The sequence below is a fragment of the Seriola aureovittata genome, chromosome 17 (assembly GCF_021018895.1).
Source record: "Seriola aureovittata isolate HTS-2021-v1 ecotype China chromosome 17, ASM2101889v1, whole genome shotgun sequence".
Classification (NCBI taxonomy): Eukaryota; Metazoa; Chordata; class Actinopteri; order Carangiformes; family Carangidae; genus Seriola; species Seriola aureovittata.
In genome coordinates this window covers 13,621,458-13,648,755 of record NC_079380.1, presented here as the reverse complement: position 1 = coordinate 13,648,755, position 27,298 = coordinate 13,621,458, and the positions used below count along the sequence as shown (strand labels likewise).

General features: G+C 43.9%; 2 protein-coding genes across 5 annotated transcripts in view; one reads left to right on the top strand and one right to left on the bottom strand.

Moving 5' to 3' along the window:
• Positions 1 to 324: 324 nt before the first annotated feature.
• Positions 325 to 9,863, bottom strand: tfap4 (transcription factor AP-4 (activating enhancer binding protein 4)). 2 transcript variants are annotated; one of them, XM_056402524.1, is made up of 7 exons: positions 9,506 to 9,863; positions 6,022 to 6,187; positions 5,821 to 5,919; positions 5,523 to 5,693; positions 5,253 to 5,402; positions 3,723 to 3,890; positions 325 to 3,593 (listed from the first exon to the last, which is right to left on the bottom strand). In XM_056402524.1, exons 1-7 carry the CDS (start codon positions 9,592 to 9,594, stop codon positions 3,435 to 3,437), a joined length of 1,002 nt encoding a protein of 333 aa, XP_056258499.1. In that variant the 5' UTR covers positions 9,595 to 9,863; the 3' UTR covers positions 325 to 3,434. The 2 variants fall into 2 exon arrangements, with proteins under 2 accessions (XP_056258499.1, XP_056258500.1); XM_056402525.1 differs by lacking the exon at positions 9,506 to 9,863 and adding an exon at positions 6,301 to 6,527.
• A 3,148-nt stretch (positions 9,864 to 13,011) lies between these two features.
• glis2b (GLIS family zinc finger 2b) overlaps positions 13,012 to 27,298 on the top strand; it is a 28,475-nt gene continuing 14,188 nt past the window's right edge. The window contains exon 1 of one of the 3 annotated variants that reach the window (XM_056401063.1): positions 13,012 to 14,203. The gene's annotated coding sequence lies outside the window, so the exon portion shown is untranslated. Of the gene's footprint in view, positions 14,209 to 27,298 lie in introns of all 3 variants that reach the window. The other 2 variants (XM_056401064.1, XM_056401062.1) reach the window with 2 other exon arrangements.

Below are 27,298 nucleotides of genomic sequence, written 5' to 3'. Positions count from 1 at the left end.
AGATGACGGCAAGAGATGTCACCTTCTGTCCCTGGTGTACATTTTAACCGTCACAGAGGAGGTGGTCGATCTTAATTTAGCAATGAGCTGCAGAGCTGGGGAGGGAGGGGGGCTTCAAAGTCTCATCCACCAATCAGGAGTAGACACTTGTGCATCAACTGTACTGCTTGAGTGACAGCCAACCAGATCTGGGGGGGGGGGGGGGACTAATTCAGTTGGTTATGCCATTATTAGTACTACGCTTCTCAGATGTTTAAATAGTCAATATTTAGTCCTCGTTTTGAAGAAACAAAAACAGAAAAGAAACACACATAGAACCCAATGTGTAAAAAACAAAGTACAAACTTTATTATTCTGTCTTTACAAAGGCACAAGCCTCTTTATCCCCAAAACATTTCTCTTAAAAAACAAAACAAAAGAAAAAAAAAAAATAGCTTCTTGATGACCATATGCACCGACAGGTCTAACATAAAAAGGTACAGAGGATACACAAAAAGAGAGGGAGAGGAGGGAGTTGCAAAATGTGAAGGGCGACAAGAGATACTGACGATAGATAAACAAAAACAGCATAAAAGATTGCAAAAGAACAAAAAAAAAAATAAAAAGGATGCGAGGGACAAACAGGTCAAGTTAAGAGAACTGGACATGGAAGGAAAGGGGGATACACAGCTGTGCGGCTTTTACTCATAACCTCAAGAGCTTCAGCTGAAGAAATGCCCCTTTTTACGAAACAAAGAGGCAGACTCCAGTATAGTACAGTAAGTGCTTTGTAATCTTGACGCCATTAAATGATCCCGGGCCCATCCCACTTATCTGACAATCTGATATGTCCACGTTACGTTTCCTAAGACACAGAAAAGAGTGCAAAACACAGATGGAAAAGAAAACAGCTCTGGGATTCAGCAGATGACTCTCAAATGCAGATACTCAGAGGAAAAAGTCAGGGCTCTACAAAGAGCAGAGCATTCAAACAATGTTTTCAATATCCAGGAATCCCCTTCCTTTAATGATAAGTACTGGGAAAATGTCCCATGATTATATTTAACTAATTTCAGTGGAGCTGACATCAATATTTTATTAAAGGGCAATTCCATGACATAAGTCATGATAGATGAAGTCTATCTGTCCTGCAATTCAAAGCTCCATCTATATGTTGGTGCAGGGGATTCTACTAAATGCAATTGTAAAATAGCAGTGATTTGTTAAAAGCCCTAAATGTAACTAATCTCTAATATATCAGGTTTAACATTTGAAAAGTCACCTGATGTGAAAAACTGAGTAAAATGTCATGGAATGTCAACATTTCATTGTGGAATTTTTATCCACACATGTGATGATAATAGTGCACACAATGGGGCCAAAACAGTTGCAAATCTACATGCAAATCCTACCAGAAGTAAGTATTCAGAAACATTTTGGGGGGGGGGGGTTATCTGGAGCGCTTAAATGTAATTATTATACCAGCAACCTGTTCATTTTTGAGGCAAACACAATAAAACAAACATAAGTAGAATAGACAAAATAAACTGTGAATATATATGCTAACACACCCTGGGAGTTAACAAGCCTCTTTGGAAAGGCAAAGTGAAAACCAGAGGGATTCCAGTGGCCACCGAAAGGCCCAGATCAAGTGTTCAGGTACGTCTCTCAGACCCCAGGGCTGTGTTAAGGCTGGCTTCACAGTGCCTCCCTGCACCCACAGGCTATTAGTAAGGCAAGTTGTTGCCTCTCTCAGCTACGTCTTATATGTCAATCTGTCAACCAACAGTTCCAGGCAAAGAACACATTTAGATCTAAGCTGAAATATGAAAATAGTGTGGTACACTAGACAAAAAGCGCACAAAAGGACAAATGATCTATGTAAGGAAATGCATAGAGCATGTGTGGTTGACCCAGTCACCTCCATGGCACATTCAAACAATTTCACTGGGCATTTTCCTCCATATTTCCATATTTGAAGCATACTCTGCTTGGATAGATGTCCTAACATTTGGACAAGAAACTACACTGATAAGGGCTAAATAAAACCAGCCCTTATGATTTAGCAAACAAGTGATTGTATGTCAGTCATATTTGTATGTGTGAATGTTATGCACAAAACACACACACACACGCGCGTGTGCCTTAATTTCAAGGCAAAAGTGGCGTTGTTGCAGACTGCCAGAGTCTGGGGAACCACTAACGCCATGCTGATTGAAAAGGCTAAAAGGGACACACACACATACACATACATATACACACACACACACACACACACACACACACACACACACACACACACACACACACACACACACACACACACACACACACACACACACACACACACACACACACACACACACACACACAACAGTGGAAATCACTGAGGAGTGCCCACAAATTAGCTTATTTAACAAGCTAGGTGCTTTTGTATTCAACAAGGGAAGGTATGTCAAAGCACTGATTTTCTTTTCTTTTTTTTGTCTTTTTTTTTTTTTTTTAGGCCATGAGTAAAATGAAAAACATGCCAAATACATATGTGGGATTACTGGGAACCCAGCCCAGTAAAAATGATAACAAACAAATAGAGTTGTGAACCAGTAAGCGCACTGGCCAGCCATGACAATAGCTTTTAAATTGCAGTCAGCGTGGTGCTTTTTCGTGTTTTTCCAGTACAATCACTTTAACTTGCTGGCTGTGGGAGCCTTAGAGAAACCGAACATGAAAAGGTAGACTTCACAAGAGTAAAACGATACAATCTTTCACCCAGAAGCCTGAAAAGGTGTAACTTTGAGACAGTTTTGTAAGCTCACAGTGTCTCTCCAAACAGCTCAGATGGGTCAGGATGAGAAGGTTTAAAGGATGTTCATCTTAGCAGAAATGCTCTGGTCTTGGGTGGTGATGACGCTACACTGCTGGGCTCTTCATTGACTCCTGTCTTGTCTCCTGTTTCGCAGATAAGTCACATGGCTTCGGGGCCGAATAAAGAGACAAACAATCCCGGCGGTTGATGGAGATGTTTCGCAAACATTCGAAATTCTAGTATCCCGTATGACAGAGCATTTATAGATCAGTCAGTGAAGTAGTTGCTCTAATAACCTTTCTACAGATTAATGAACATGAGTTTGTGTTTAAGTGAGATAGCAGGGGGCTAGAGATAAGCAGAGAAAAGACGCAGAAGAAACTGTATGTATGAGTGTCTAAGTGTTAACCTATCTGGGCTGCCTATAACGGTACAACATGTAAGAGTGTGTATTAAAAAATAAAATTAAAAAAAAAAAAAAAAAAAAAAAAAGGAAGAAAAAAGACGAGTGCTTCAATCTGTCTACCAGCCCAATTAATGTCCACTGAGCAAGAGTGCTGTGGGTTTGAAGCCTCCCATAGCCCTGGTCTGCGCGGGCCTTTTCTGTGTATGCGTGTTAAGTGTACGCATGAGACGCCGTGGGATGAACTCAGGGAAGTGAACAGTCGTCAGGCCCGTCGCTGTTTGAGGCGGTGTCTGAACCCGCCGCGTCGGAGAGGATGCGACCTGAAGTGACGATGACTGCCCTTCGCTGCTCTTCCTCGCCGACACAACCCTTCCCCTGGGTGCCCTCAATGTGCTGGATTGCCTAGAGGAAGGAGGAGGGACATACGTGATGTGAGTGACAATAGCCCCCTCTAGTGTTCACATCTACCAACCTTTTCAACAAGAAATGGTTCATGACTCTGCTTTTGACGTCCTTGTATTTGCGTCTTACTTGAACAATGGTGTCCAGGTTCTGTCGAGATGTGGACACTGTATTGATAACTGATGTCGGGCCCATGGTTACCACGGTGACGTGATGGGATTGAGCGGGCTGGACAGGTGCAGGGACGATGACCGTAGCATGGTGTGTAGGTGCAGGAGGGGTTGCCGGGGCCAACACCTAAGAGAAATAAACACTGATTATACATTCTGTTCATGTCACCATGTCACTGTGATAACAAGTGAAGTAAATGAACATATTATAAATCTGCACACAATTCAAAAATATATAATCTATACAAATAGAAACAAGTTAAGACAGTGCATATACATATACACTGTGCACTAATACACAAATAACTGGGAACACAGCTGGACAGCATACATAATATTAACCAGGCCAGATGTTGGGAATCTCTCATCAAGCTGAATTTCATCACCCTTCTGTTTGGGGAAAGCTTCTCACTGTGTGTTATGAGTTGCCTCTAAAAAAAACAAGGTTATTGGAAAAGTGGTTGTTTTTACCTGAAATGGCACAAGTGAGGGTTGTTCAGATTTCTCATGAACGTGCCACCACACCACAACAGGTGGAGCTTTAGATCAGAATGAGCATGACCAAGATGGAGTACTCCACCCCATTGTGGTACACGCACGCAAAAAAAACGAACTTTAACCTTTTAACACCCTTAGCCCAAATCAAAAGGCCGCCCAATGATGTCCAGCTGGCTATATAAATCTAAATTAGTTCATTATTGTTTTGTTGCCAATATGATGCTTGTAAATGTCCTTTATGTTCAGCAAAAGTTAAACCGTGATATTAAAGCAGATCATGTAAAACAGTCTGTTAGCTGTCATGGAGCCATAATGATAGTACAAAAGATATATTTGAATGAGTTCATTTTATTTCCAGTAATTTGTTGTTTGTGGGGTGAATTCATCAGATTACACTGATATTGATTTGAGGTCATATCACTCAGCTCTGCTCGGGGAGTGTCACATGCCTAAACCAGCGTGTATCAATCAGTGTTCACCACCAACGCCCAGCTGCCACCAGCTTGGGATGGACAGACAGCACACACCGATTGATTTGGCATCGTGTTCAGTTCGGGTTAGCCTGCAGAAACAGGATACTGTGGCTGTCAGGGCAGGAGATGGGCACAGGCAGAAAGATGTGCGAGCTGCTCATTTAACACACTGTAAATGTGCCTTAGCTGTCGACAGCTCTAATTCAGGACACGAAGGGGACTGTCATGTACAACTATGTCAGCGTGAAATCTAAAGTACATTGTGAGATTGGATGGATGTGCATGCGTTTTAAAGACATGAGTTTAGGATAATAGAGCCTAAAATAAACACTGGTTTTCCAAATATACTGGGCAAAACATGTGTTTAATGTAGCTCTAAAAAGATCCATTTCTCTTTAGGCATGAAATGTGTGAAGTTAACCAATTACACAAAAGTGAAATTCATCACCACAAGCATGATTCTCAAAAGGATTCTTCTGTTTATGCGTGAGTCAGACTCGTATGCAAATGTTTCAAACCTGTGGGCTGTGAGCTGGAGTGAGGTCCCTCTCCAGCTGCTTGTGCTGCTGCAGACGAACAAGGCTCTGTGGCGGGGCCTGCTGCTCCTGGACCTGCTGTGCGATCGCTTTCAGTTTCTCTGGGTACAACTGCGCATCCAGGGAACGCATCTGACAAACAGAGCGAGAGATAAAAGTGTTAGTTGTATGTTAAAAAATTACTTGTAAATCGGGTTTGCCTGGACATAATTTCAGCCTAAAAAAAAAATTGTGCCACATGTTGTTCCTTACCTGATCTTCCAGCATCATCCTGACTGACCGCTCTTTCTCCAGCTGCTGCCTCAGCTCGATCATCTCCCTCCGCAAATCTTCGGTCTTCTCCTCCTCCAGGATGTCTGGCGAACCAATCCCTTCATCCTTCTCCTCTGCACGCCTCCTTTTCGGGGAGGAGCCACTTAACTCCTAGGGAGAGCAAACAGAAATTGGAAATCTGGTTTAGATCAATACTAAAATGGATGACACAGAAAGACAAGAAAAGCCTAATAACAGCTTTGTAAACAGTTTACGGTTTGGCACGGTGATGCTTTACTTGTATGATTCGTTTGAGCTGACTGTTCTGCTGCAATAGCCGCGTCTTCTCCTGCTCCAAAGTAAAAATGTACTCTGCGGTCTGTTGCAGGATGGCAGCCTGGGGAAAACAGAATAAGAATAATGTTAGAGGCCTGTTATGATGGTGAGTTAAAGCCACATCTAACTCATCAACCAGTTCAAATCTCTGTTGGTGACCCACCTTGCTGAGCTTTTCTCCATCGCTGTGTGGGATGAGTGTTTTAAGTGACTGGAATCCAGCATTGATGCTCTGCATACGCCGACGCTCGTTGCTGTTGGCAATCTCTCTGCGGATTCGCCTCTCTTGGTCCCGGGCTGTTTCTGGGGTCAGAGGAATGTTGGCCAGACTGGCGGAGAAGGGAGAATAAGAAAGGGCCAAGGAGTTAGTCTGACATAAAGAGAAAATAATGATGGTGAATTTTGTTCTAATTAAAATTTATAAAGAGTAATATTTTCCTACAGATGAACAATTCAATAAAATTGTATGTTGAAATGCATCCTCAAGTACTATTAAACCAAATCCATTTGTTGGGGAGGTTTTGGTTGATTGCATGTCTTCCTTTGCTTCTTTGGGTCGAGCCAAATTCCCTCAGTCTGCTTCTTCTTACTGCTACTTCAGTTAGCAGTTTCCTTCATTTCTCAGAATGACAACAGAAAACCCCCAGTGGATAGGTGGAAAATCGTTGCTTTCCACCAAAGCTGAGTATATAGAAATAAATATTAGAGGCTAAGTTAGCAAACAAATTCTAAGCACTGGCCTGCCTGTCAACATAATCCTCGCTTACTGAAAATGCACCGTCTGCAAGGCTACCGTCATTGGAGTTCTTAGCATTTATGCCTTCCAGTTGGAAGTACTTTGTATCCAAGAAATAGTCCCAATAAAAACTATTGACGTCACACTGAGGTAACCAAGACAGAGAGACAGTTTCTAGTTGGGTTTCTATTCATTTCAGTTAGAGGTACATATCTCAAAACCTGAACACATAAAAATGAAATTATCTGCTTGGATAGACAAGTGAGATTTGGATGATCTATTTAATGTTACATCATCAACAAACAACAGAATACACCATGAAATACAAAAATAACACAATCAACAACAAGAATTCTGAGTGAATTTGTTCTTTAAATCCACCAATAACGTCTCCTCTGTGTGTGTGCATCCTGCAGAGGTAAACACAGTGAGATATTGCAGGAATTAGAGAAAATATTCTTTAACACCAACACAAGAGTTTAAACCCATGTTGGTCTGCTTGCACTCTGCTGAAGGGTATTTTAGCAGATGCAGGATGTGGCTTTAGGACTGGACTGATTATGTCACACGACCTTTTAAAAGGGAACAACCTGAGAGAAATCCTTTACATATGTTCAAGTGTAATATTACTGTGTATGCTCTTCAATCCCAGCTCTGATTTGAAAAGGTTCTGGGGAGTGAGCAAGTTTCCTCCTGTTAAAAGCAGTACATGCGCATTTTACAAGATGCCTTTTATTCACTGCCCATGTTAAAAAGATTTCTGGTGGTAGCTTTGCTGTTAACTCCGGCTGACTGTTAAGCGCAGCTCAACATCTGTTCATATTTCCACCCTAAAACTGTGAGGAAAAGCCATTATATACCATTCACTGTAATTCAGCTGAAGGGAAATTCTAGGCAAACTTCCTCTAACATCCCCTGTATCAAGCTCAGTATCTGTGGGACCCTCTCTAGCCAAGCTCTTATCTGTACTGACTCAGCTGCCTCAGTGCAAACACTGGGAACAATTGTGCAGACACAGATGAGAAAAGGAGTGTGTGTGTGGACACACACAGTCACACAAACACACACAAGTACTAACACTGCGGCGGCACAGCCAGCAAACACACTGCCAAAACATGACCAACTGGGCCTGGACTTCACCATATCACACAAACACAAACCACTACAGAGAGAGAGCCTGGGTCCCACTGAGAGTTGGATAAAGCTTAAAACAAGAGTTTAAGAACCAGGCAACCGAACAGAGCTGAACTTATTGGTTGATTAATTGATTAATGAATCAAATCAGATAATTATTTCCAGTATATTGATAATGATGGTCATTTTCAAGCCAAAATGTCAAAAAATTAATGGGCCCAGATTCTCAAATGTGAGAGGCTGCTTCCTCTTGCCTTAAATTCAAAATATTACAAAAGAAGACACATGGAGATTTAAAGTTGGAGATAATCATGGGTAATTTTCACTATTTTCTGACATTTTACAGACCAAACTAAATCAGTGTATTAATAAATAATGGCAATATCCATTAGTTATGGGGCTACAAGAAAAATGTAAGCAGTTTTACTATATTCTTATTAATTTATTAGTCAATACAATATTAACACACCTGAAAATTAAGTTGATTTAAGTTTCTTAATTCTAAAATAATATTAGATGAATTATACATTAGAATATAGATAAAACTGCAACACTTCCATGCACTTTGTGTCCTAGTTACATTGCTTTTAAGTTTAGTAGGCATTTGAAGTCAGTGTGGGTGTAATAAGGGTTGATTTTAGATTTTCCTCATGTAGCAGTTCTCCGCAGGCTTACTCAGAAGATTTATTAAAAAAAATAAAATAAAGGGACTACATTTCCCAGATTGCCCGCGTCACTACGGGCAGCAGCAACAGCAGTAGATCCCTCCGCCTCCCTCTTCTAACAGGGCTGCGGGCAGCGGACGTACAGACGGGCCTTCCGCGACATACACACCCCCTTATTAATAACACCACTTTTAATCTCCCTGCCTCCCTCCCCGCGAACGCCAATGGTCCCTTTGCCGGACACACTGAAGGGAATGTAATTATAATAGCCCGAGAGAGCTCCCCCCGTCAGTCACCACAGTGCCCGACACCACCGCCGTGCTCCGAGCAGTCAGACTTTTCGTGTCCTCCGCCATTACAACAATGCGGCAGGCAGCATGGCAGAGGTGCGGGATAAAAAGACGCAGTGGAGGCGGCTCGATAGCGCGAACTAGACGCTCAGAAACACCAGTAAAACTATCCCCATGTCGAGTGGGGGCGATTTTGACAACAGCTGTACATTTTCACGTTGGTAACAAACCAAAACAAGGCGCCATACACAGGAAACAAACGCCAGACCCCCTCATCACTTTTAGCACAAGCCCTAAGCATGGCCGCACTACCCACAATAACTTCAGGTCGCTCTGAGCGAAATCGGCATCCCTTTTGATGTGTGCGGCAAAAATAGACCCTTTCACACTGTAAGATACCCGCTCGCATAACCTTTGTCTTTGTTATGCAAATCTCAGCATCTGTAGGTGACACTGGGAGATAATTTGAGGATAAATAGAGCGGGGATGCGCTCTGGAGCGGAGTAGCAGCGTGGTGTGCACGGAACCACGTGGTTTATGTTTGTTAGCCACAAAATACATCGATTTCGCAGCCAAATGTGCGAAATAACATTAGGGGGAGGGTGCTGTGGTCTGAGCCGGAGCCCCGACTTGGTCAGCCGCAAGATAATTTCAGGGTTTGATGATAATAAATGCCCGCAGCTCCCCGTGAGTGGGTCGTGTACACAATAACAGATCAGATCAAGCATGTTGCCTCGGCGCCGTCGCTAAGTGCGTGTACTCCAAACAGATGAGTTATAATAAAAATACACAGCATGCTGGGTGAAGTGTATGTATACACACCTACAAAGACCTCCAATCACTTCTTTCTCCGTTTTCCTGAAATGTTGCAAGGAGGGCACCTTCTGAGCTGGTACCATGAAATACTCCATGCTCGCCTCTCGCCAGTTTGGTCCCCCCCCCCCTCTCAAAAAAACAGCAAACAGTCTTGGTAGAATAAAAGAAGAATGATGACGTTAGAGAGCAAAAAATCAGTGATCCGGGTTAAATCCTCAGAGAAGATATGAATCCCTCGGCTATGAAATGTAGTAGTTTCAGGCTGCTGAGAGTTGTAATGTTACTCGACTTCCAGCTGATGGGGTTCCCTCGTTGTGTGTGGTGCTCTACCTCTCTCTCTCTTTCTCTCTCCCTCCCCTTTGCTTTCTCCCTCTGCATGACCGTGTGCGTGTGTGTGTGTGTGTGTGTATGCAGCTGATCGGATGGCTTTCAAGGCGGGAAACAGCTGGTAGGAGTCACACACTGCACTACCAAAAGCCTCCTTCCGCAGAGACAGGGGACTGCATGTAAACAAAGGACTATTTACACCGACGAGAAAGCGCACATGTGGACTTTAATATGATTAACAGTAAAACATTTAAACCCAGTTTATGATTAAACCTGCATTATACTGTTCAATTAGAGAAATCCTCGGGTCTTCAAGTCAGTAATTATCATTTGAATATCAGTCAGGAATATTTTTCTCTTGCCTCATTAAAATTGATACTACTTCTTATAAAGAGCGCCTATAATTTTAACCCATAAACATTTAAAGCATTCATTTAAAAAATAAGGTTAACGCGTTAATTATATAACCATATAACGCCTGGAATCGATTTTAAACATTTTCATAGCAATAACCCGAATGTGTATTGCACCTTGACATCACAAATAAAGAGCGGGACTACTACAGGGGCGGATACTCCAACATCTGCGATAAGCGAACAAGAGGGATCAGCTGACGAGTTGGCAGAGCTGCACAGCAACAGCGCACCAGGGAGGGCTTTCAGGGACAGACTGCTGGCTGACACACAACGCGGCTCGACGGGAATGCTGCTGCTCACCATTTTGGGTGTAACAGTGGTACAACAGGACAGGAGGATAAACTGTAGTAACGTCGTTTCATTGGTTCAACAGAAGCTGCCTCGCGTACATGCAGCGAAGCCACAAAAACGGGAGCAGAGTTTGATCTTAAACCCGGAAATGGGGGGGGCGGCGCTTTGTCACCGCGGATGTGCATGTTAGCTTTTATTAGTTAGTCTGCCTTACTGATGCAGCTCTTAAGTTGTCAGGCGTTTACACAATGACGTCTTTTACTGGTTCTCACACAGCTGTTTACATGACTGTATTTTGCAAGAAAACTTAGAGGACACTTTGTATTCTTAAAATGTAATAAATATTAGCCTATTCAATTTACAAATATGATGTTTAATCCTAATAGACACAAACACTGATACTGCCCATACTATTAAATAGGAAAATAAAATATTTGATAGGAAATAAAATAAAAAGAATCTCTATGTCGTTGACTACTTGTGGATATGATCTCACATTGGTATTAAATTACCTGTTGAAATGGCCTGATATGTGTACAGTTTACAATACATAGGAATACATTTCAGCCAATTAAAACTATGGATTATACTTTGATTTCATGACAGATAAAGTCTTAATATTCTGCAGCCCAGACACTGATTCAAACTTCGGCCTGTAGCCAATAAAAATGCACCTGAATCAAATCTAGAACACAGCATGAATAGCTTACCAAATGAGACACCAAAATGCATAGGCTGCACACATTTGCAAAAGTATAAAAGCAGAAAGCATGAGTGTTATAGTGTTACAGTGAGCCACTTGGCCCTGTCACCACTACTCATGTCATTTTCCATGTTTTCATGTATTTCATCATTAACTTGCAAAGCTTCCAAGTCAAATTAACTAAATATAAAGCAAACCTGCAGGCAATTCATTTGAAATTAACGTGGGACTGAAATGCTACATATTGCATTACAGTGCGTTAGGAAATCTTTATCTTTATAGAATGTAAATGTGAGCTGGTTCATCTTCCTTTTAGAAATACAGAATCATTATATCTCTGTGGTTTCCCACAAAATGGAAATATAAGGCTTTGCAAATCAATTCTTACTGTTGAATAAAATCTCTGAGGGCTCTGAGGTAATTAAATCCTCTCCAGGCTGCTTCACGCCCTCTAGTGGTAGCATGGTGAAAAGGTGAGGAGGGGTGGGGGAGGGCACTGCTAAGTGCGACAGTACTCTGATGCACAGTTTGCACCCCAGCATCACAGACACACTGTCACACTGTGGACAAAACAGGAATGTCTTACAACAAATATAATAGGTATGAGACTGATGCAACATCACATTATGAAAAGTGGTCACTGCACCTCAGGTTGTGTTATGTTGCCTTGAAAAATCATGTATGTAAGTGGTGGTGGTTTTTTTTTTAGAGGTTGGCACCTACTGTTTACATTGGTATATCAATCAGAACTGACTCACATGTGTGGATGCTTTTGAGTTCCACATTTACAGCAGTCGCTGCCTGAACTGATGGTGCATCAGTGTTAAACACTGAAAAAGTAACAATCATGATGTCATACACCAAACACAGGCATACCGTGTTAGAAAAGAACAACCTTTACACACTGAAAGAAGCGTTTAGGAATGTAGAGCAGAGCTCACCACACACCAGACCTTTAGATGTTGTTCATGACACCTTGCAACAACAAAAAAACAAATTGTGTGTGGAGCCAAGTTGGTATTGTGTGATGATCTGTGATTTGGACTCAACACTTAATTGCTATTATTTAAAAAAAAACAAGCTACATAATCACGTTTTCTGTTTGAATTTTAAAATTGAACAAATTGCCAGTGTACATACAACATTTTTTCCTGTTCCTACTAAATTTTCTTTTGATCAACTTATCGATCAATTGGCTAATTGCTTCAGCACTAATTGCATATTGTATTTGTATAGCACTTCATATCCTTTACATTTCAGAAATTATTTGGAAATGATTGTACTTTTGACTCAGTCGACAGCTGTTTACTTTTTAGATAGGCCTATTGTTGTATATCAAATTACCTCATAGCATGTAAAATTATCTAGAACATTAAAGCATATGTAATAATAACCCACCAATAGCCTTGTAATCGAGTAGGCCTATTTTACAGTGCAGTATTGCTTGTATTTTAGTCAAAGCTCTGATAACCTCTTTGACAACTCACCCCTGACATTTCTAAAGAGTGCCCTGTCCCCAAAGATCAGGGAGGTGCAGTTTTTTCCAGCACATGAAAATATACACATGCACAAGTGTGAGAGGAGCTACTGTAAGTTTTGTGAGTGAAGACAGATGTGTAGACCTCATTTTATTTAAATAATTTTCCTATTGTTGCATTTGTTTTTCTTTTTGTTTTGTCCTTATTATCGCTGTCCTTGTAGGCCCTGTGTGTTTCTGGTAGCACATGGCTGCAAGTGTTGAGTTGACTGTAATGATTTATAGGGCGGAAGATACACATTGTTATTATAGTTAAATCATTGGCTGTCTGAACTTTGAATTATGTAACACTTGGATTTGTATGACAGCCTGCTGAGGCCGAGCTGGTGGCCAGCATGAGAACAGAGATGTCTACAAAGTCTGGAGGAGAAAAACACTGAGCAGGGCAACAAACAGAGGGGTGTTATCCTTCAGGACGGCCTGTTGATGGAAGGGAGCTGAGGCGGAGAGATGGCCAAGAGGACAGACAGAGAGGGAGAGGGGGAGAGTTTGGAGAGGAGCCGGGGACTGCCCATGGTGGATGGGCGGAGCAGTAAGCATGCGCTGAGCTGGCAGACTCTGGGCTGGTCCTGACGGGCTGGCTGGGCTCCGGACGGCTGTCTGTGTGCTTCAGACGGTCGTGGGGGAGACTACCATCAACGCTCTGCGTCTCCTCGAGTGCTCAGAGGGAGAAAAAAAAAAAAAAAAAGCTGAAGAGACACGGGGATAACTGCGAGAAAAGAACGCAAACAGCCCCACCTCGGCATCTGGAAAAGCACCGAAGGAGAAGGAGACGATCCTCCCCCTCTACCCCACACCCCGTCGCCAACCCGCCCTATCTACTCTACCCACCACTTCGTGCCATCCCTGTGGTCTGAACTGCCCTCCCACCCCCCCAGGAGAACCACGAGCACCCATAGGAAACCCCCCACTTGACCAGCGTTGCCATTGAGCGATGCGCTTTGCATTCAGGAAGAAATCACTTATGCGTTTTTGATGCAGAACCCAACCAGTGGTCTTCATTTCATTTCCTCAGCGGGAACAGTTAAGGCTACGGATCTGGGTGTTTACACTTTTTTGACGGGTTTCCAGTGGCATGATAACATGCAGCATATATCATCCCACGGCAACAGACAAGGCTGTCATTCCATAGATTAGTCTTTATTTACACGCGCAGCTGTCACATACGCTGCGTTTGAGCTTATGTTTGATTTTTCCATGCTTAGAAATAATCCCGACAATGGTCTGGGAACGGACCGCCTCTCCAGACACCTAATAATATATTTTTAAGACGTGTCAGATCCTATATTTCGAAGAAAAAGCGAAACATTGACGAGGAGTCACTTGACACCGACGCCGTTCGAGCCACGGGACTTTGCGTGCGAAGTTTGCACCGGGAAGAGAGGGACCAAGTCGGAGATATCTCGGCTGTATCCACGGCGTTTTTCCCTGTAAGGTAAGCCGGGAGCAACCCTGTCTTGCATGTCAGACCTGTACATTGTGTCTATTGTCATGTGTGTCCACGTTGGTCTGAGAGCGCTGCAACAATGTGAAAAATTGCTCGAGTTCAAACAGGGCAGTGACCTATTTTCAGAGACTCTCCAGCGGTTCGCCGACATCCTGCAGCCTGGACTGCCCACACTGTCATTCTAAAGCCCGGGTTTGGCGGACGTGCCGTTTGTGCCATTTACGCAGACACCGTGTCAGTACCTAATTCAACATGGGAGCGACCTTTTCCGCGTGTCTGCATCCTTTGTGAATGGGCATCCCCCCCTTCAACCCCGAGAGTGATTTTTAGAGCAGTACTGTCACAAATCCTGTCCTATATAGAGGCGTACATCACGGCTCAGCCAGCTGTTGTGCAAGATGCAGGCTTGCATTGGGCTCTCTGATGTTCTGTCACAACATCTGATAAAGAGTTCAACGTCTACAGACTACTGACGGTCACTTAAACCAGGGATGTAAATAGAAAGGTGGGTAAATTGAGACCTCCACATGACGTAAACATCCACTAAAAATCGTGTCAATTTTCGGATTTATGATATATTTTTCCACATGACAGACTAAGTGTTATTTCATGCCACTGAGTTGTACGTCAGAAAGTGTTGTTTTTGAGTTCAGGCTCAGTGAGTTTTTTTGAGTTCAGGCCCAACTATGTTTCTGGTCACAACAGCAGATACGAAAACGCAGCATACCATGAGTTATTTATGCTTAAAAACCTTTCATTGTGTTTCACAAACTGGGTGATGGTTGAAACTGGTGACATCTCTGCCATTTTATCATTTTTGTTCAGACCAATACTAACTTAGCTGAGGCCAAGCATGTAATGCAGGGGGCAAGGATGAACACAGGCAGAGAGGCCTAGATAAAGAGCTATTTTCCTCCAATTAAGCAATTCCACTGTCCCTAAGCCTAATTGTGTGCACACTGGGACTGGGATTGGGATGGACCTTCTCCTCATTGGCTGCCTCCCATGGGCCCATTGTTCCAGAAGATGCCAGGGGAAAGAGCCGAGCCCTGCCAAGGCAGACCTAACAAGCCCTGTGCTGGAGTGGAATAAGGCCTGATCATTAAAAAGCATTAGGCCACAATGCAGATCGAGGCACACTCAGGGGGTTTCAGTTTTATTGTGGATCAGAGTAGAATGGCTGTATATTTCCAAGGTGACTGTGAGGTAGTGTTTGAACAATATAATGTGTGGATGCATGAGAGAAGCTGTCACACAGATAGCACATGAGGACTGGAGGAGGTCTGGCTACGGGCCCGCTCGACATCTCTCAAAGTATGCGGGGAAGAGGAGCAGTGAAAGAAGCTGCACAGGCTGCCGAGGAGGACTTTGACTCCCTCTTCTCCCTCCCTATTCCAGGCCCCTGCTATTTAATCCATAACCCCTCTCTGAACTGTGAGCACAGGTGCTCCTCACATCCCTGGCCTGCTCGCTGCATTGTTTATCCAATCAGCTGATGATCGGTTCAGCCACAGGTCAAGCATAACATCCATCTGACAGAAAGACGGGGGCATCTATCACCATCGGCACACTGGTTATTTAGGCGACACCTCTCTCACTTAGTCACTGCAGAGAAAAAGCTCGGCTCCACTGTAAAGCCAGATGTCCACTGGGGTCCAGCTGTGTATCCCTGTGGTGGCATTCCACACTCACAGGATGTGTGTGTGTATGTGTGTGTTTGTGTTGGCAGGCTTTTTTTTTTTTTTTTTGCTGTACATTTTCTCATCCTGACTGCATGCTTGGCCAAATGTAGATACTTGGACAGCTGCTGGAGAGCAACAGCTTGCACAGAGCTTTGCTCAGAGTTACAAGTTTGACACCAACTGGCTTCATCTGCTGTAATTAGTGCAGCAGTGGATATACCAGAAAATCTTTCCACCATGCCAGTCCCTGAAATCAAATCATAGGTGTGGTTGTCATCCCCATCCCCAGTTTTCCCGTTTTGAGATTTCACCCCCACACCGCAACAGTGTGACATCATACCCCTGAGGTCCCAAACTGTGAGGGAAAGGCAGCTGCTTTATGGTGGAAAAGGTGGACCCTAATGGCATATTCCTGCGTCAGAGAGCAACCACGAGGCATGTGGTAGAGGGATGGTGGGAACTCACACTGCACTTGTACTTAATGCTTTAAACCAGACCAATAAAAGTGTGCCTCATCTGATATAAGGAGAAGCGTGTTCAGTTTGGTTCTTGCATCGCGCAGTATGCTACCACAGAGAAACTCTCATCTGATATCGGCCTGTTGTGGTCCACTAAAATATGTAGCCACTGGGAAAATAAAACTCAGAGGACTAGCTCTGCTCCCAGTAAGTGGGTGGAATTTAAGTGGTACAAACTACACTGGGAGAGTGTTTGAATTAATATCACAGTAGGGTTCCATAGCTGCTGGGGATTACGGTCAAACTGAAAGGCAACTCAGCAGCAGGGGAGGGAGGATTACAGTGGTCAGTGAATGAGGCAACACGCAGCGAAAACAAGGCACCTGATACACACTTGCATTCATCTTCACAGGGATAAGAGCCACTTCATTTTAGATTCCCATGACAGATATATTCTTTTACACTTGGAGGTAATTAATGCTAATCAGATGAACAGATTTGTGATTCATTGTTGAGGTGCTCAACAGCTGAAATACAGCCACTAGTAGGGTATGTCATTTCTCTGACATGTTTAATGGAGTTGCACATCCAAGCTCTTGACCTTTGTTTGGGCTGAAAATGTCACAGGAGATGCATGATGTACGCAGATGAAGCCATGTGGCCCTTCAGTGAAGCGAGGTGGGGAGAGGATGTTGTTTACAATGCGATGTCCATGATCAGTTTGAGAAAAAAAAAAAAAAGGTTGTCTTGGTGATGAGTTACAGTGTTCATGTTATTAAGTTATTATGAATGATATGAAATGAATGACCTGTTGTTGCTAACTTCACGGCTTAACTTTGTAATTAATTTTGGAGTTGCTGGCAAGCTCTTGGTTATTTTGCAGCCGATGTTGGCTGCACAGCGTAAATCATATGAGCCACAACGCTGAAGACATCAATGTGACTCAGTAAACTCTCAGTAGAAACGGAGCCGATTCAATAGCTGAACTTAAGTTAAACTCGAAAATGATAGTAAATGACTTTCTCAACTCTCGTATCATTACAGTCCGGCGCCATACATTTTTTTTTCCCCACAAAATCGCTTTATCACTAATCATTGCCATGTGTGCAGCAGTGGAGGTGACACGGCCGTAGTGTTGAGCACTACAGTGTGACACCTCTGTGCGGGATGATGGCCAGGTTCCTGGACACTCACATCAACAATAGACAAAGCGGATACAGAGCTTGACTCACACTAACTTGCAAACTGAAAGAGACTAGTGCATACCGCTTTGCTCCCTGGCTGGCTGGGCTCACGGACCGTGCATTTTTCTCCAGTTAAACTGTAACCACTAATCACCTCACGGCCTCACTGTTTCCTCCTGGAGCAGACCATTCCTGGATCCCCAGGGTGGTTTAAAATGGCCCCTCGGGGATATATGGTCTACTCTTTTTAAAGTCACCTGTGTGGGACATCCCAAATGAGCGCAAGACTCTTGCTCTTTCTGTGAGGATCTGCCATTGTGAAGTTTAGGGGTCAGTTCCTCTGCTGCAAGTCTGCAGGCCTGCATTTCCAAAGTAAACACAGACAATTCAGTGCCTCACTCCAGCCAGTACCCCACCCTACCTCTTCTCATTCTCTTTAATGTTCCTTCTGCGCTCCCTGCTCAGTATTTCTATCGTGAGAGAATTTCAGCTCGCAGAGCCCTTCAGACAATACGCAGACCATGTCTGGGGCAGGGCACACTTGAGGAAAAGTCAGAGAGAGAATATAGGAGTAAAGCCAAGACATGAAAGAATAACAGCAACGTAAAGGAGCTGGCAGAGAAGGGAGAGGGTGTGTGTGTGTGTGTGGGGGGTGGGGGGGGGGGTGGGGGGGTGGAAGGGTGTGAGGGTTTGTTAGAGGAAAGCCTTTTCTTCTTTTTTTTTCCAAAGTCCGTTTTGGATTAGTTTCCACCAACATACTTAATATTTTACTTATAGACGATAGTAAAAGTGGATCTAGCTGGAGCCCTTTCGATATGTGGGAGCTCAGTTCAGGGAGCTGTGAGTTGTACAGTAATATGCTCACAGCAATGCAGTTTAAGTGGAGACACAGCTGGTTTGTATTATTATTTACTTGCTTGGCCAACACCCTGGATTGTCTAGTATAACCTCAATAGCACTACAGCAGTTCAGTATGACTGAGGTATGTATGTGTGTGTTTGTTTGAAGAGAAAAGAAAGGGAGGAGTCGGGAGAAGAGGGGCTCTGCCTGTATGAACGGGTGAGGCATAACGTGCTGGGAAGGGAGAGACAGGGGAGAGGGATTGATGGTGGGTTTTTTTTCTTTAGAGAAGGGGATGAGGGAGAGACGGGTGAGGCATTTCTAAGACTCAAATAAGACTCTCAAGTCTGGGCCTGGGCCTGGCTCTCTGTCTGGGCATATCCAGTCCTGTCAGCTAGCTTCCAGACTTTGCCCCCTTCACCACCCCCCTCCCTCCATCCCCAACTCCCTGGGACTCCATCTCCTCCTTGCTTTAAACTCTGTTTCTGTTCCCTCTCTCCCTTCGTCCCTCCCTCGCATTTTTCGTCTCCCACTTTCCATGAGCCCCCAGCTTCGTAAGCGACACATAAATTATATAAGAGATTCTCCATCTTATACATGCAGTAAAAGAGAGAGGGAGAGAGAAAAAATTTGGCCTCTAAGTGTTTACCTTCTCTGTGGTGTTGTGGACATGTTGCCAGCACTAATTTAATTCATATGTACCGTGGCTGTTTTTTTTCTTATGATGGAGCCTTATGTAATTTGGAAATGTTTTAAGTTTGAGGTTGCTCTTTGAGAAATAAAGACTTATACAGACCTCAGCTGCTTCCATGAAGTACCCTCTCTGTTTTTATTTGGTCGCCAAAAGTTGTAATAATTGACTTTCAGTGGCCATCTTGAATAATATCCAGTCACTTTCCTAACACAGCCTGTCTCTCTCTTTTACTGCGTCCGATTGCTTCTAAGTGTTGTTGCCCCCTGTTTGCTCAGGTTTCAATAAATGGTGTTGTCAGTCATTGTGAGCTTGGCTATTCCTTAATTGATTCTAAATGTCAGTATTGATTCAGGACAGCAGAGTGTGTAAGAGCATGAATATCGCCCTGACCTTCAACACTAATTGAGATCCTCTCTTAGGCCCATTCTTTCCGAGGCTGCCGATACACTGTGTGATTGCATTTGTCCACAGCACGTTTATTAGCCCTCGCTCTTCGGTGTGTTTCGCCAAATGAAAAGAGGGATCAGCTCCAGATCTTTTCTGATGCTTGTTTCCAACAGATTGCGCAAATTGGATGTGCCAACAAATTCAAATCAAGAGTTTAGTGCTACTCCATTTTGCAGCATTATGCTCAACTCTGTCTGTTGCCATCTCAGTCGCCCTCCATCTGTCCCTTTGCATCTGTCTCTCTGCTCTCTTTTTCTGTTTCTTTCTTGGATAGAGCCGCAAAAGATGAAAGCTGTAGGGTGGAGCCTGTCACTTAGTTGAGCTAGAACACAGAAATACAGAGAGAAAATGAGAGGGAGGGAGATAAAGGCAAAGAGGAGAGAAATGACTGTCATATTGACCTTGTCTTATTGCCAGCCGTGGTGGGAGGGGACGTGGGGCGGAGGGTTACTCAGAGAGAACCGGCGCTCCATGTGAGGAAGGAGAACACAGGGCTGCCGTTAAGTTGGCACAGCCTCATAAGGAAAAGACAACACAAGCTTTGTGTGTACATGTATATGTGAGATCACTGCAGAGGGAGGCAGAAGGGGTTGAAATGGAGGTATAGCAGACATTAAAGAGGGGAGGTGGGGGTGGGGGGGACGCCCAAATTTAAAGAAGCAGGAGCTCCTTGATGGTCCTGCTTCTGTGTTTAACCCCCCCCCCCCCCCCCAACACACACACACATCACGTCACTTCATCTGCTAATTGCTCTCTGCTGTTTTGTATTTCTCCCTCTTCCTGTTTTCTTCTCCTTTCAATATGCTTTGGTTTTGGAAGCTGAGCCCCTGCCCTGTTCCTCCTCTCTCTACATAAACACACTTGCACACACATATAGACTCACATGCTAACAAGCAGACACTAATGGAGGCACTTTCTGTCACAGAGCACATCTGGTTCTGGTGTGCCTTGTATGTCCTATGTAGCATGGCGGGTGCATAGGTGTCACCCGGCCTTCTCCAGGGACAGGGAGTGGCCTTCCAGCAATTCTGGCATTAAGAGCTAGAAAAGTTACGACATGGCAGACGTGTCCGACAGGCCTCAGCAACAACGCCACACAGCAATAAAGAGAGCACCCACCAGCCCACCCCACGCCTTACCCCCAGCCTGCCAGTGGCTGTGTTGCATAAAGCTGTTGTTGGGATCGTATTACCCTGGCTATTGAATAAGAAGACTTGCTTCCCAGGGAGTTCACTATGCACTGTTGGCTTATTGAGTTGCAAGCAAATGCAAGTGGCTGGGGTCAGTGTGTAAAGGGGAAAGGGGTTTGTTTCTCATGTGTGTGGTGCCATAATATCCCCATCCAGGAAATGACTGTGAGACAGGCACACCCCTCCCATAGCTGGAGCAGTACCACAACGCTCTGAACTGGTCTGAACTCCACAACACACAGCCAGCATGCTGCACACTAGTGTGTGTGTGTGTGTGTGTGTGTGTGTGTGTGTGTGTGTGTGTGTGTGTGTGTGTGTGTGTGTGTGTTTGTACACGTATCCATGTCTGTATGGTTGTACACAAAGGCTGTACAGTCAGTGTGTTTATGTGTGCTTGTACTGTGTGGCCCCATACTTCTTACCCTGATCCTTGAGGCTGTCATTGGAAGGACAGACCACATTGGCCCAGCAAACCGGTGCTGAAATATAGCCTGGGTTTGCTGCTTATCGTACCACAGTTTCCATACGCATGTCACCCCTATTAATCTGCCCTCAGCCTGCTGTTAACTGTGTGGGAGAGAAGAAGAGAGAAAGAGAGATTTCTGGACCTCCTCCCATTCCCTCCTACCCAGTGGCTTAGAACTGGTGCTGGGTTTTTACCAGTGAGGGAATACAGAATACAGACACAGCTGCTTTATGCACTCAAAATGAGCTTGAAGCTATGCTGCTTATTTAGTAATATACTTTGATTCGGACGCAAGTATTAGTGTACACACCTCTCTCTTTTGTTTTGAAATGAAGTCATTTCTCTTAAGTCTTAAACTCTGACCTGGATTTTGAGGAGTGGCCAGCAGTGGCCTTTAGTTTGTGTGCGCGCGTGTGTGTGTGTGTGTGTGTGTGTGTGTGTGTGTGTGTGTCTGTGTGTCTGTGTGTGTGTATGTGTGCTGAGAGAACCTGGTATTTTAAAGATTTAGGCAGGTGCCAGTGCTTTGCATTCCTAACCTGACCTTGTTCTCATTTCTGCTGCCTTCAGGGGAGGTCTGCCTCTCCTCAGAGAGGTGAAAGTGTGTGTGTGTGTGTGTGTGATTAGCATACCACCGCATATCCATTATACACATGCAGTGTTAACACATGTCATCTGCACTGCCCCAGCAAGGACACACGGGAAAAAAAGGATGTTTTTGTTTGGAAGCGTAACTCCAGAGCGAGCGTTAACCTCCCAGTTCTGACAAAGTTACACCTCTCCAAATATCAGTAGAATTTCATACCTCAAGTCTAGCTGTGTGAGTCAGCTGGAATGACAGCATTTAGTGTGGGAGTAGCAAAGAGCCGTCACTTCCGAAACACAGACCCTATCCAGCAACCCCAGCAAAACAGACACAGCTGGTCAGTGGGCTGATGAGAGGACAGGGAGCCGGGCTGTTGTGCCGTTTGATCATCCACAATCAAATTCATTCAAAAGATCCTTAAAGACAAAATCACACCATACCACATGAACACAAAACAAAAAACATGTTTACCCCAAGTTTAATTGTGAATATGAACAAACTGTAAAACAGGGCTGTTAAGTTTTATCGCAGTACTTTTTCCTCTATCGCCCACCACCAACTCTGACAGCCTCAGACTGTTTTTCCTCCCTCTCTCTTTGGCTTAATTTCTTCTTTTCTCTCTCTCTCTCTCTCTCTCTCTCTCTTCCCCCCCACCTCCCTTCTTTCCTCTCCTGTTGCTTTCCTACTGAGCGTGGTGTGGTGACGCCCCTGCTTGGCTGGCAAGCCGACTCCAGACCCTGTGATTGCGCGCAGGAGTCGGAGGATTGCATCACTGCCTGTGGGGAGAGGCCACAGGAATGGACTGAAAAGCGGGTGGGGGTGGGGTGGGGTGGGGGGGGGGACAGCAAAGAGAGAGAGACATGAGAGGGGTCGATGAAGGAGAGGAAGAGGAGAGAGTGATGACAGACGATGGGGATATAGCCTGAGGAAGTGAGGAGGAAGTCGAGAGGGAATAGAGCAGAGGGAGATCAGGCAAGCTCTTGTTTGTATGGAAGTATGGTAGAGAAAAGATGAGAGAGGAGGACTGCAGGAGGTAAAGAGGCCCAGCAGAGTTAGTGGGAGGCCAAAGTGAGCCAGGGTGGGGATGTCGATCAAATCTCCTGAGTGCATAGACAAACACATACTTCTCTTCTCTTCTCTTCTCTTCTCTTCTCTTCTCTTCTCTTCTCTTCTCTTCTCTTCTCTTCTCTTCTCTTCTCTTCTCTTCTCGGATGGTGGCAGGCCTCCTGCTGCGTTCATTGGTTCCCGCCGCCCCTTTGCTGCGCTATGAAACTGCTATGTTGTGAAATGCCCCACGTTATTGTAAGATTACTCACCACTCTTCAAAGCCCACAGTACTGTTGTGTGAAGAGCCTTAAGCGTTAGTGTAGGGGAGGTTTACTGCTTAAACACTACTGAGTCATCGCCCCAGGAGGATTATGTGTTTACCACTGATTGCTGTCCTGATACTACAGTATAGATTAAAACTATTTTAGTTGATTGAAAGCGTATGTAGCATGATTTTGAATGGGAGTAGGTGGGAGAAAAACTAACCAGTATCTCAAAACACATGTCGCTACACGTGGGCCTTCAATCATGTAATGTGTGTGTCATGTAGCAGCTACTAGGGATTGACATTGGGTTGGGGGGGAAGTTTCCTAGCCTCATGCCAATGTGCAGCTTCTCACTCCCCCTGTACCTGCCTCTTCTCTTTTCATTTATTTTATTAGCCTTCATTGCAGAACTGATTTTCCAATGATATTCCCACCCTGAGGCACACTTAGTCCTCTTCTAATGAATTACAAGATGAAAAACAAATTTCAAGAGTTTTGCATACATTTGTCGCCTGTGTTCGATGTTGATACAAGTGTACAGATGCGGTCGAACACAAAAGGAAAGCAATTCGTACTGATTGATAATGCATACTCCCCGCCCCGAAACCTGACCTTTCATCCGTCCATCCACCCGTTCATCCACAACCATCCATCCATCATGAGTCAAGTCAGGTCATTGTGTCGTGCGATAATCCCGGGTTTAGCAGGACATAAGGCTTACTGACACAATGTGAAATCTCAGTCAGATGGCTTTTTATAGATCATTCGTGGCCTAATCTCACTATATGGCAGAATAAGTGGAATTGCGGTTCTGCTTGCAACATCCACACTAATAAGTTTTAGTTTTTGAACACATCGCTTTTGTTCCGTTTACACAGAGCGTCCATACTACTCTACACTATATGCTATATTATAAATGCTGCTGGCCCCATTTGAAAACTCCCTGTTTGGGTTTTTATCAGTCACGATTTATCCTTCCCTGATTTGTCGCGCTCCCATCACATGACCCTTTTCCGGTTGAAAACAATGACTCCCATTCTATTTTTTTTTTTCCGCTTCCATGAACGCCTTATAGCTCCACCTCGTCGTCGGTGCAAGCAAAGAAAACTCTGGTCTTACTTTTCGGTGGTATTCTCTGCAACTAAGCAACCAATTGAAGAGTAGACAATCTGCTTCCTGTTTACAGTGGCACGCACATAACCAGTGGACATAAACGGTCATGCGATATGCGTTTTCAGGCGTGTTAGTATGGACGGAGATTATTTTTTATATGGAGCTAAAATGCTCGTCTACATGGAGATTCCTGTTTTCGTTTTAAAACGCCGGTTGAAAATGAAAACGTTTAAGTGTGGACGTAGCCATAGAGTCTGGCGTTTTGTCTCAAATTAAATATATGTAACACTGACAATGACCCCCTAATGTTCAATTCATTATAACATCACAATAAATTACTGATATGTTGCAGCAACTAATGTTTTTCATTAGGCTATTGATAAAACTGAAACATATTGTCTCACTTAATCCTTTGGTTTATAAAGTGTCAATATAAAGCTTCAGATGCCTTATTTTAGCCAACAAACAGTCCAAAAGCTGAATAGATTGAACTTATAATGATGCAAAACACAGAAAATCAGCAAATCTTCACATTTGAGACACTTCAGTCATGTAATGTTTGGCATTTTTTGTTTGAAACCAGATCTAAATAATTACTTGATTATCAAAATAGTTGCCAGCTGACTTTCTGTAGACTGACTCATCAGTTAAACAGAGTAGTGTAGTGGCTGCTGGAAATCGGACTGTTCATCCCAAAGTTTTTCATCCTAACAAAAATGTTACGTTCGACCACAAAGAAGTATTGCTTTAAGCGTGTGCCCGTCCTTTCTCATGTAGCTGTCCCCTCTGACAACAAACCACAAGTGCGACCCGCCCTCCTGGTTCTGTGCCTCCCTCCCTGCCCTCTGCATGGAATTCCTCAGTGTCTGAACACTTTGGCTGGAGGCCATCGGTAGCTCGCTGAGAAGCTTCCTGTTGCACTCCTTCCCTCCATCTATTCCTCCCTTTTTTTCTTTGCTTCCTTCCTTCACTCACTCCTTTCTGCCCTGCTCCATGTGTCGTCTCAGATTTCTCCCTTTCCCTCCTCCATCTCTATCTCTTAATTTTGCACACTCACAGTCTCTTGAGTTTATTACCGATACATTCCTGTTCTCTTTTTAATCTCCTGAATCTCCTTTTGCTTATTTTGCCCTGTGTTTTAGCACGTGAACGCACATGTCTTCGTATTGCAGCCGCTGACTCCATTCCAACAACTGTCTTTTTCCTCAATAGCCCTTCCCCAGTGGCACCATGCATGCTGCTATTACATAATCCTGTGAACGATCCTATGTGCCTTTTTTGCAACAGGGGGAGAAGGAAGGAGGGAAGTTTAGATTGACAATGACAGAAAACTGAGTTACTCAAACTTTTCTTTAGCCTTATTATGTTAATGAATGTAAAAAAAATGGTGTGAATACATGAAATAATTTGGCAAGTAATATACCATTGAAACAAGGAAGGGCTGCAGTAGTTGGTGAGAGAAGAATGAGATGGGAGAAGAAATAAGAGAAACGAGAATAATAAATTGAAAAAGGAAGCAGAGCAGTGACGATGAGTGAAAACAAAAGCAAAGAACACAGGGATAAAGAGAAAGAGGGAATGAGAGGCCCATAGGAGGAGGAGGAGTGGAAACTGAGGTTTCCTGTCTGAGGAGGCGGCTGGCTGAGGAGGACAGAGGCAGGAAAAAAAAAAATCTCTCAGCTGTGTGTGTTGTTTGTGTGTTGAGTGATCCATCAGGGGGTGAGGGGTGGAGGGTGTACGTGGGGGCTGTGGCTCGGGTGTGGATGTGTCAGCGGAGGTGGGGTCACTTGCGGCTATTCCCTCAAGAAACGTCAGCAACAACAGAAGTGGGAGTAAAGGAGAGACCATTTTTAGGCCTGTTTTCTTGTGTCTCCTCCAATATCACCTACCAACATAGAAATAACTGGATACTAACCTGTATAACCTTCGTCTAACTGTCTGTATAGTTTGGTTTGAAACTTGCTGCATCGCCTCCTTCTCTGACTAATTTCGTCTGACTTTGATATGAATCCATGTAAATCTGGCTGTTAAGGAAAAACTGCACCCCAATCGCTTTACTTTGAAGAGTGGAAATGCTTTGATCACCTAAATCCGATTATTCACAGACTATTGTGTGCATAAACCTGCTCGAAATGTGCCAACTTTGTTTATACCTCCTTGGCCTCAATTGCTGATGTAGAACCCAAATGTCAGGGATCAGAGGTTGCACCACACCCTCACCTCATTCAGTCACCTTTGACCCTCTCCTTCCCACCTGGAGGATGGAAACACCAGCAGGTCTAGACATGACCTATGCTGCAGCTGTGGGTCTTTACACATCACTGCTAAACCGCAGAGTTACAAAACCTAAGAGAAACATATTTACCAAACAGAGTTGTTTATCTTTAGTTCATTGAATGTGGTCACGGCAAAGTTGCACTTGAGATTTAAAATGGCGTAAGGTGCGCTTTAGGGGGTTTCTTCTATTGCTCCTTAATCACCTTTTGAAAAACTGATTCAGTAACACTTGAATGAATCAACATCCATCTCTGAAATTGAAATGAGCTGCAAGTACACGCCAATATTTCCAATAAGGTTTAACAACCCTATAATAACTCTATAGTAACAGTATATCAATTCTGGAACGGCATAGAAACCCTTTAATACTGCCCCTTTAAGAGTGTCACTCGCCTTTGGAGGATTTTTCTTTTGTTATGCATGTCGATATTTGATTGAATCATATGAAATTAAATTGCCTGATTACATAAATATTTTTGACAATGACCCTTTAAATTTGGTTATAAAAGAATAACCATGTACTGAGCAATACATTTTACAGTTGTTCTCTGGTGGCTAAACTATGTAATAGAGACACCGTTCCTTTATCTCTGGCACTTCTTTACATTACTTATCACCCTATACATAAGATTTGTCATAAACTAGTATTGTCCAATAGGACTGAGCTGGCTGATTTTGTGGTTGGTTTATATTTCATACTTGTGCTCAACCCCTGACTGTCTGAACGGCCCTGAGGCCGGGTCAAGTAACACATGATGGCCTATTGAGACCACAAAATACAGATTTATAACTTGTCCAGTGTGTTGGTCTGAAAGCTGTTAGTTGGTACCT

Bases quoted from the DNA above. Each gene is read 5' to 3' on its own strand.
- tfap4 (XM_056402524.1), bottom strand. From the start codon at position 9,594: ATGGAGTATTTCATGGTACCAGCTCAGAAGGTGCCCTCCTTGCAACAT. The intron at 6,188-9,505 runs GTGTGTATACAT...CTTCTCCGCCAG, and splicing joins GTGATTGGAGGTCTTTGTAG to TCTGGCCAACATTCCTCTGA. The intron at 5,920-6,021 runs GTGGGTCACCAA...TGTTTTCCCCAG, and splicing joins ATGGAGAAAAGCTCAGCAAG to GCTGCCATCCTGCAACAGAC.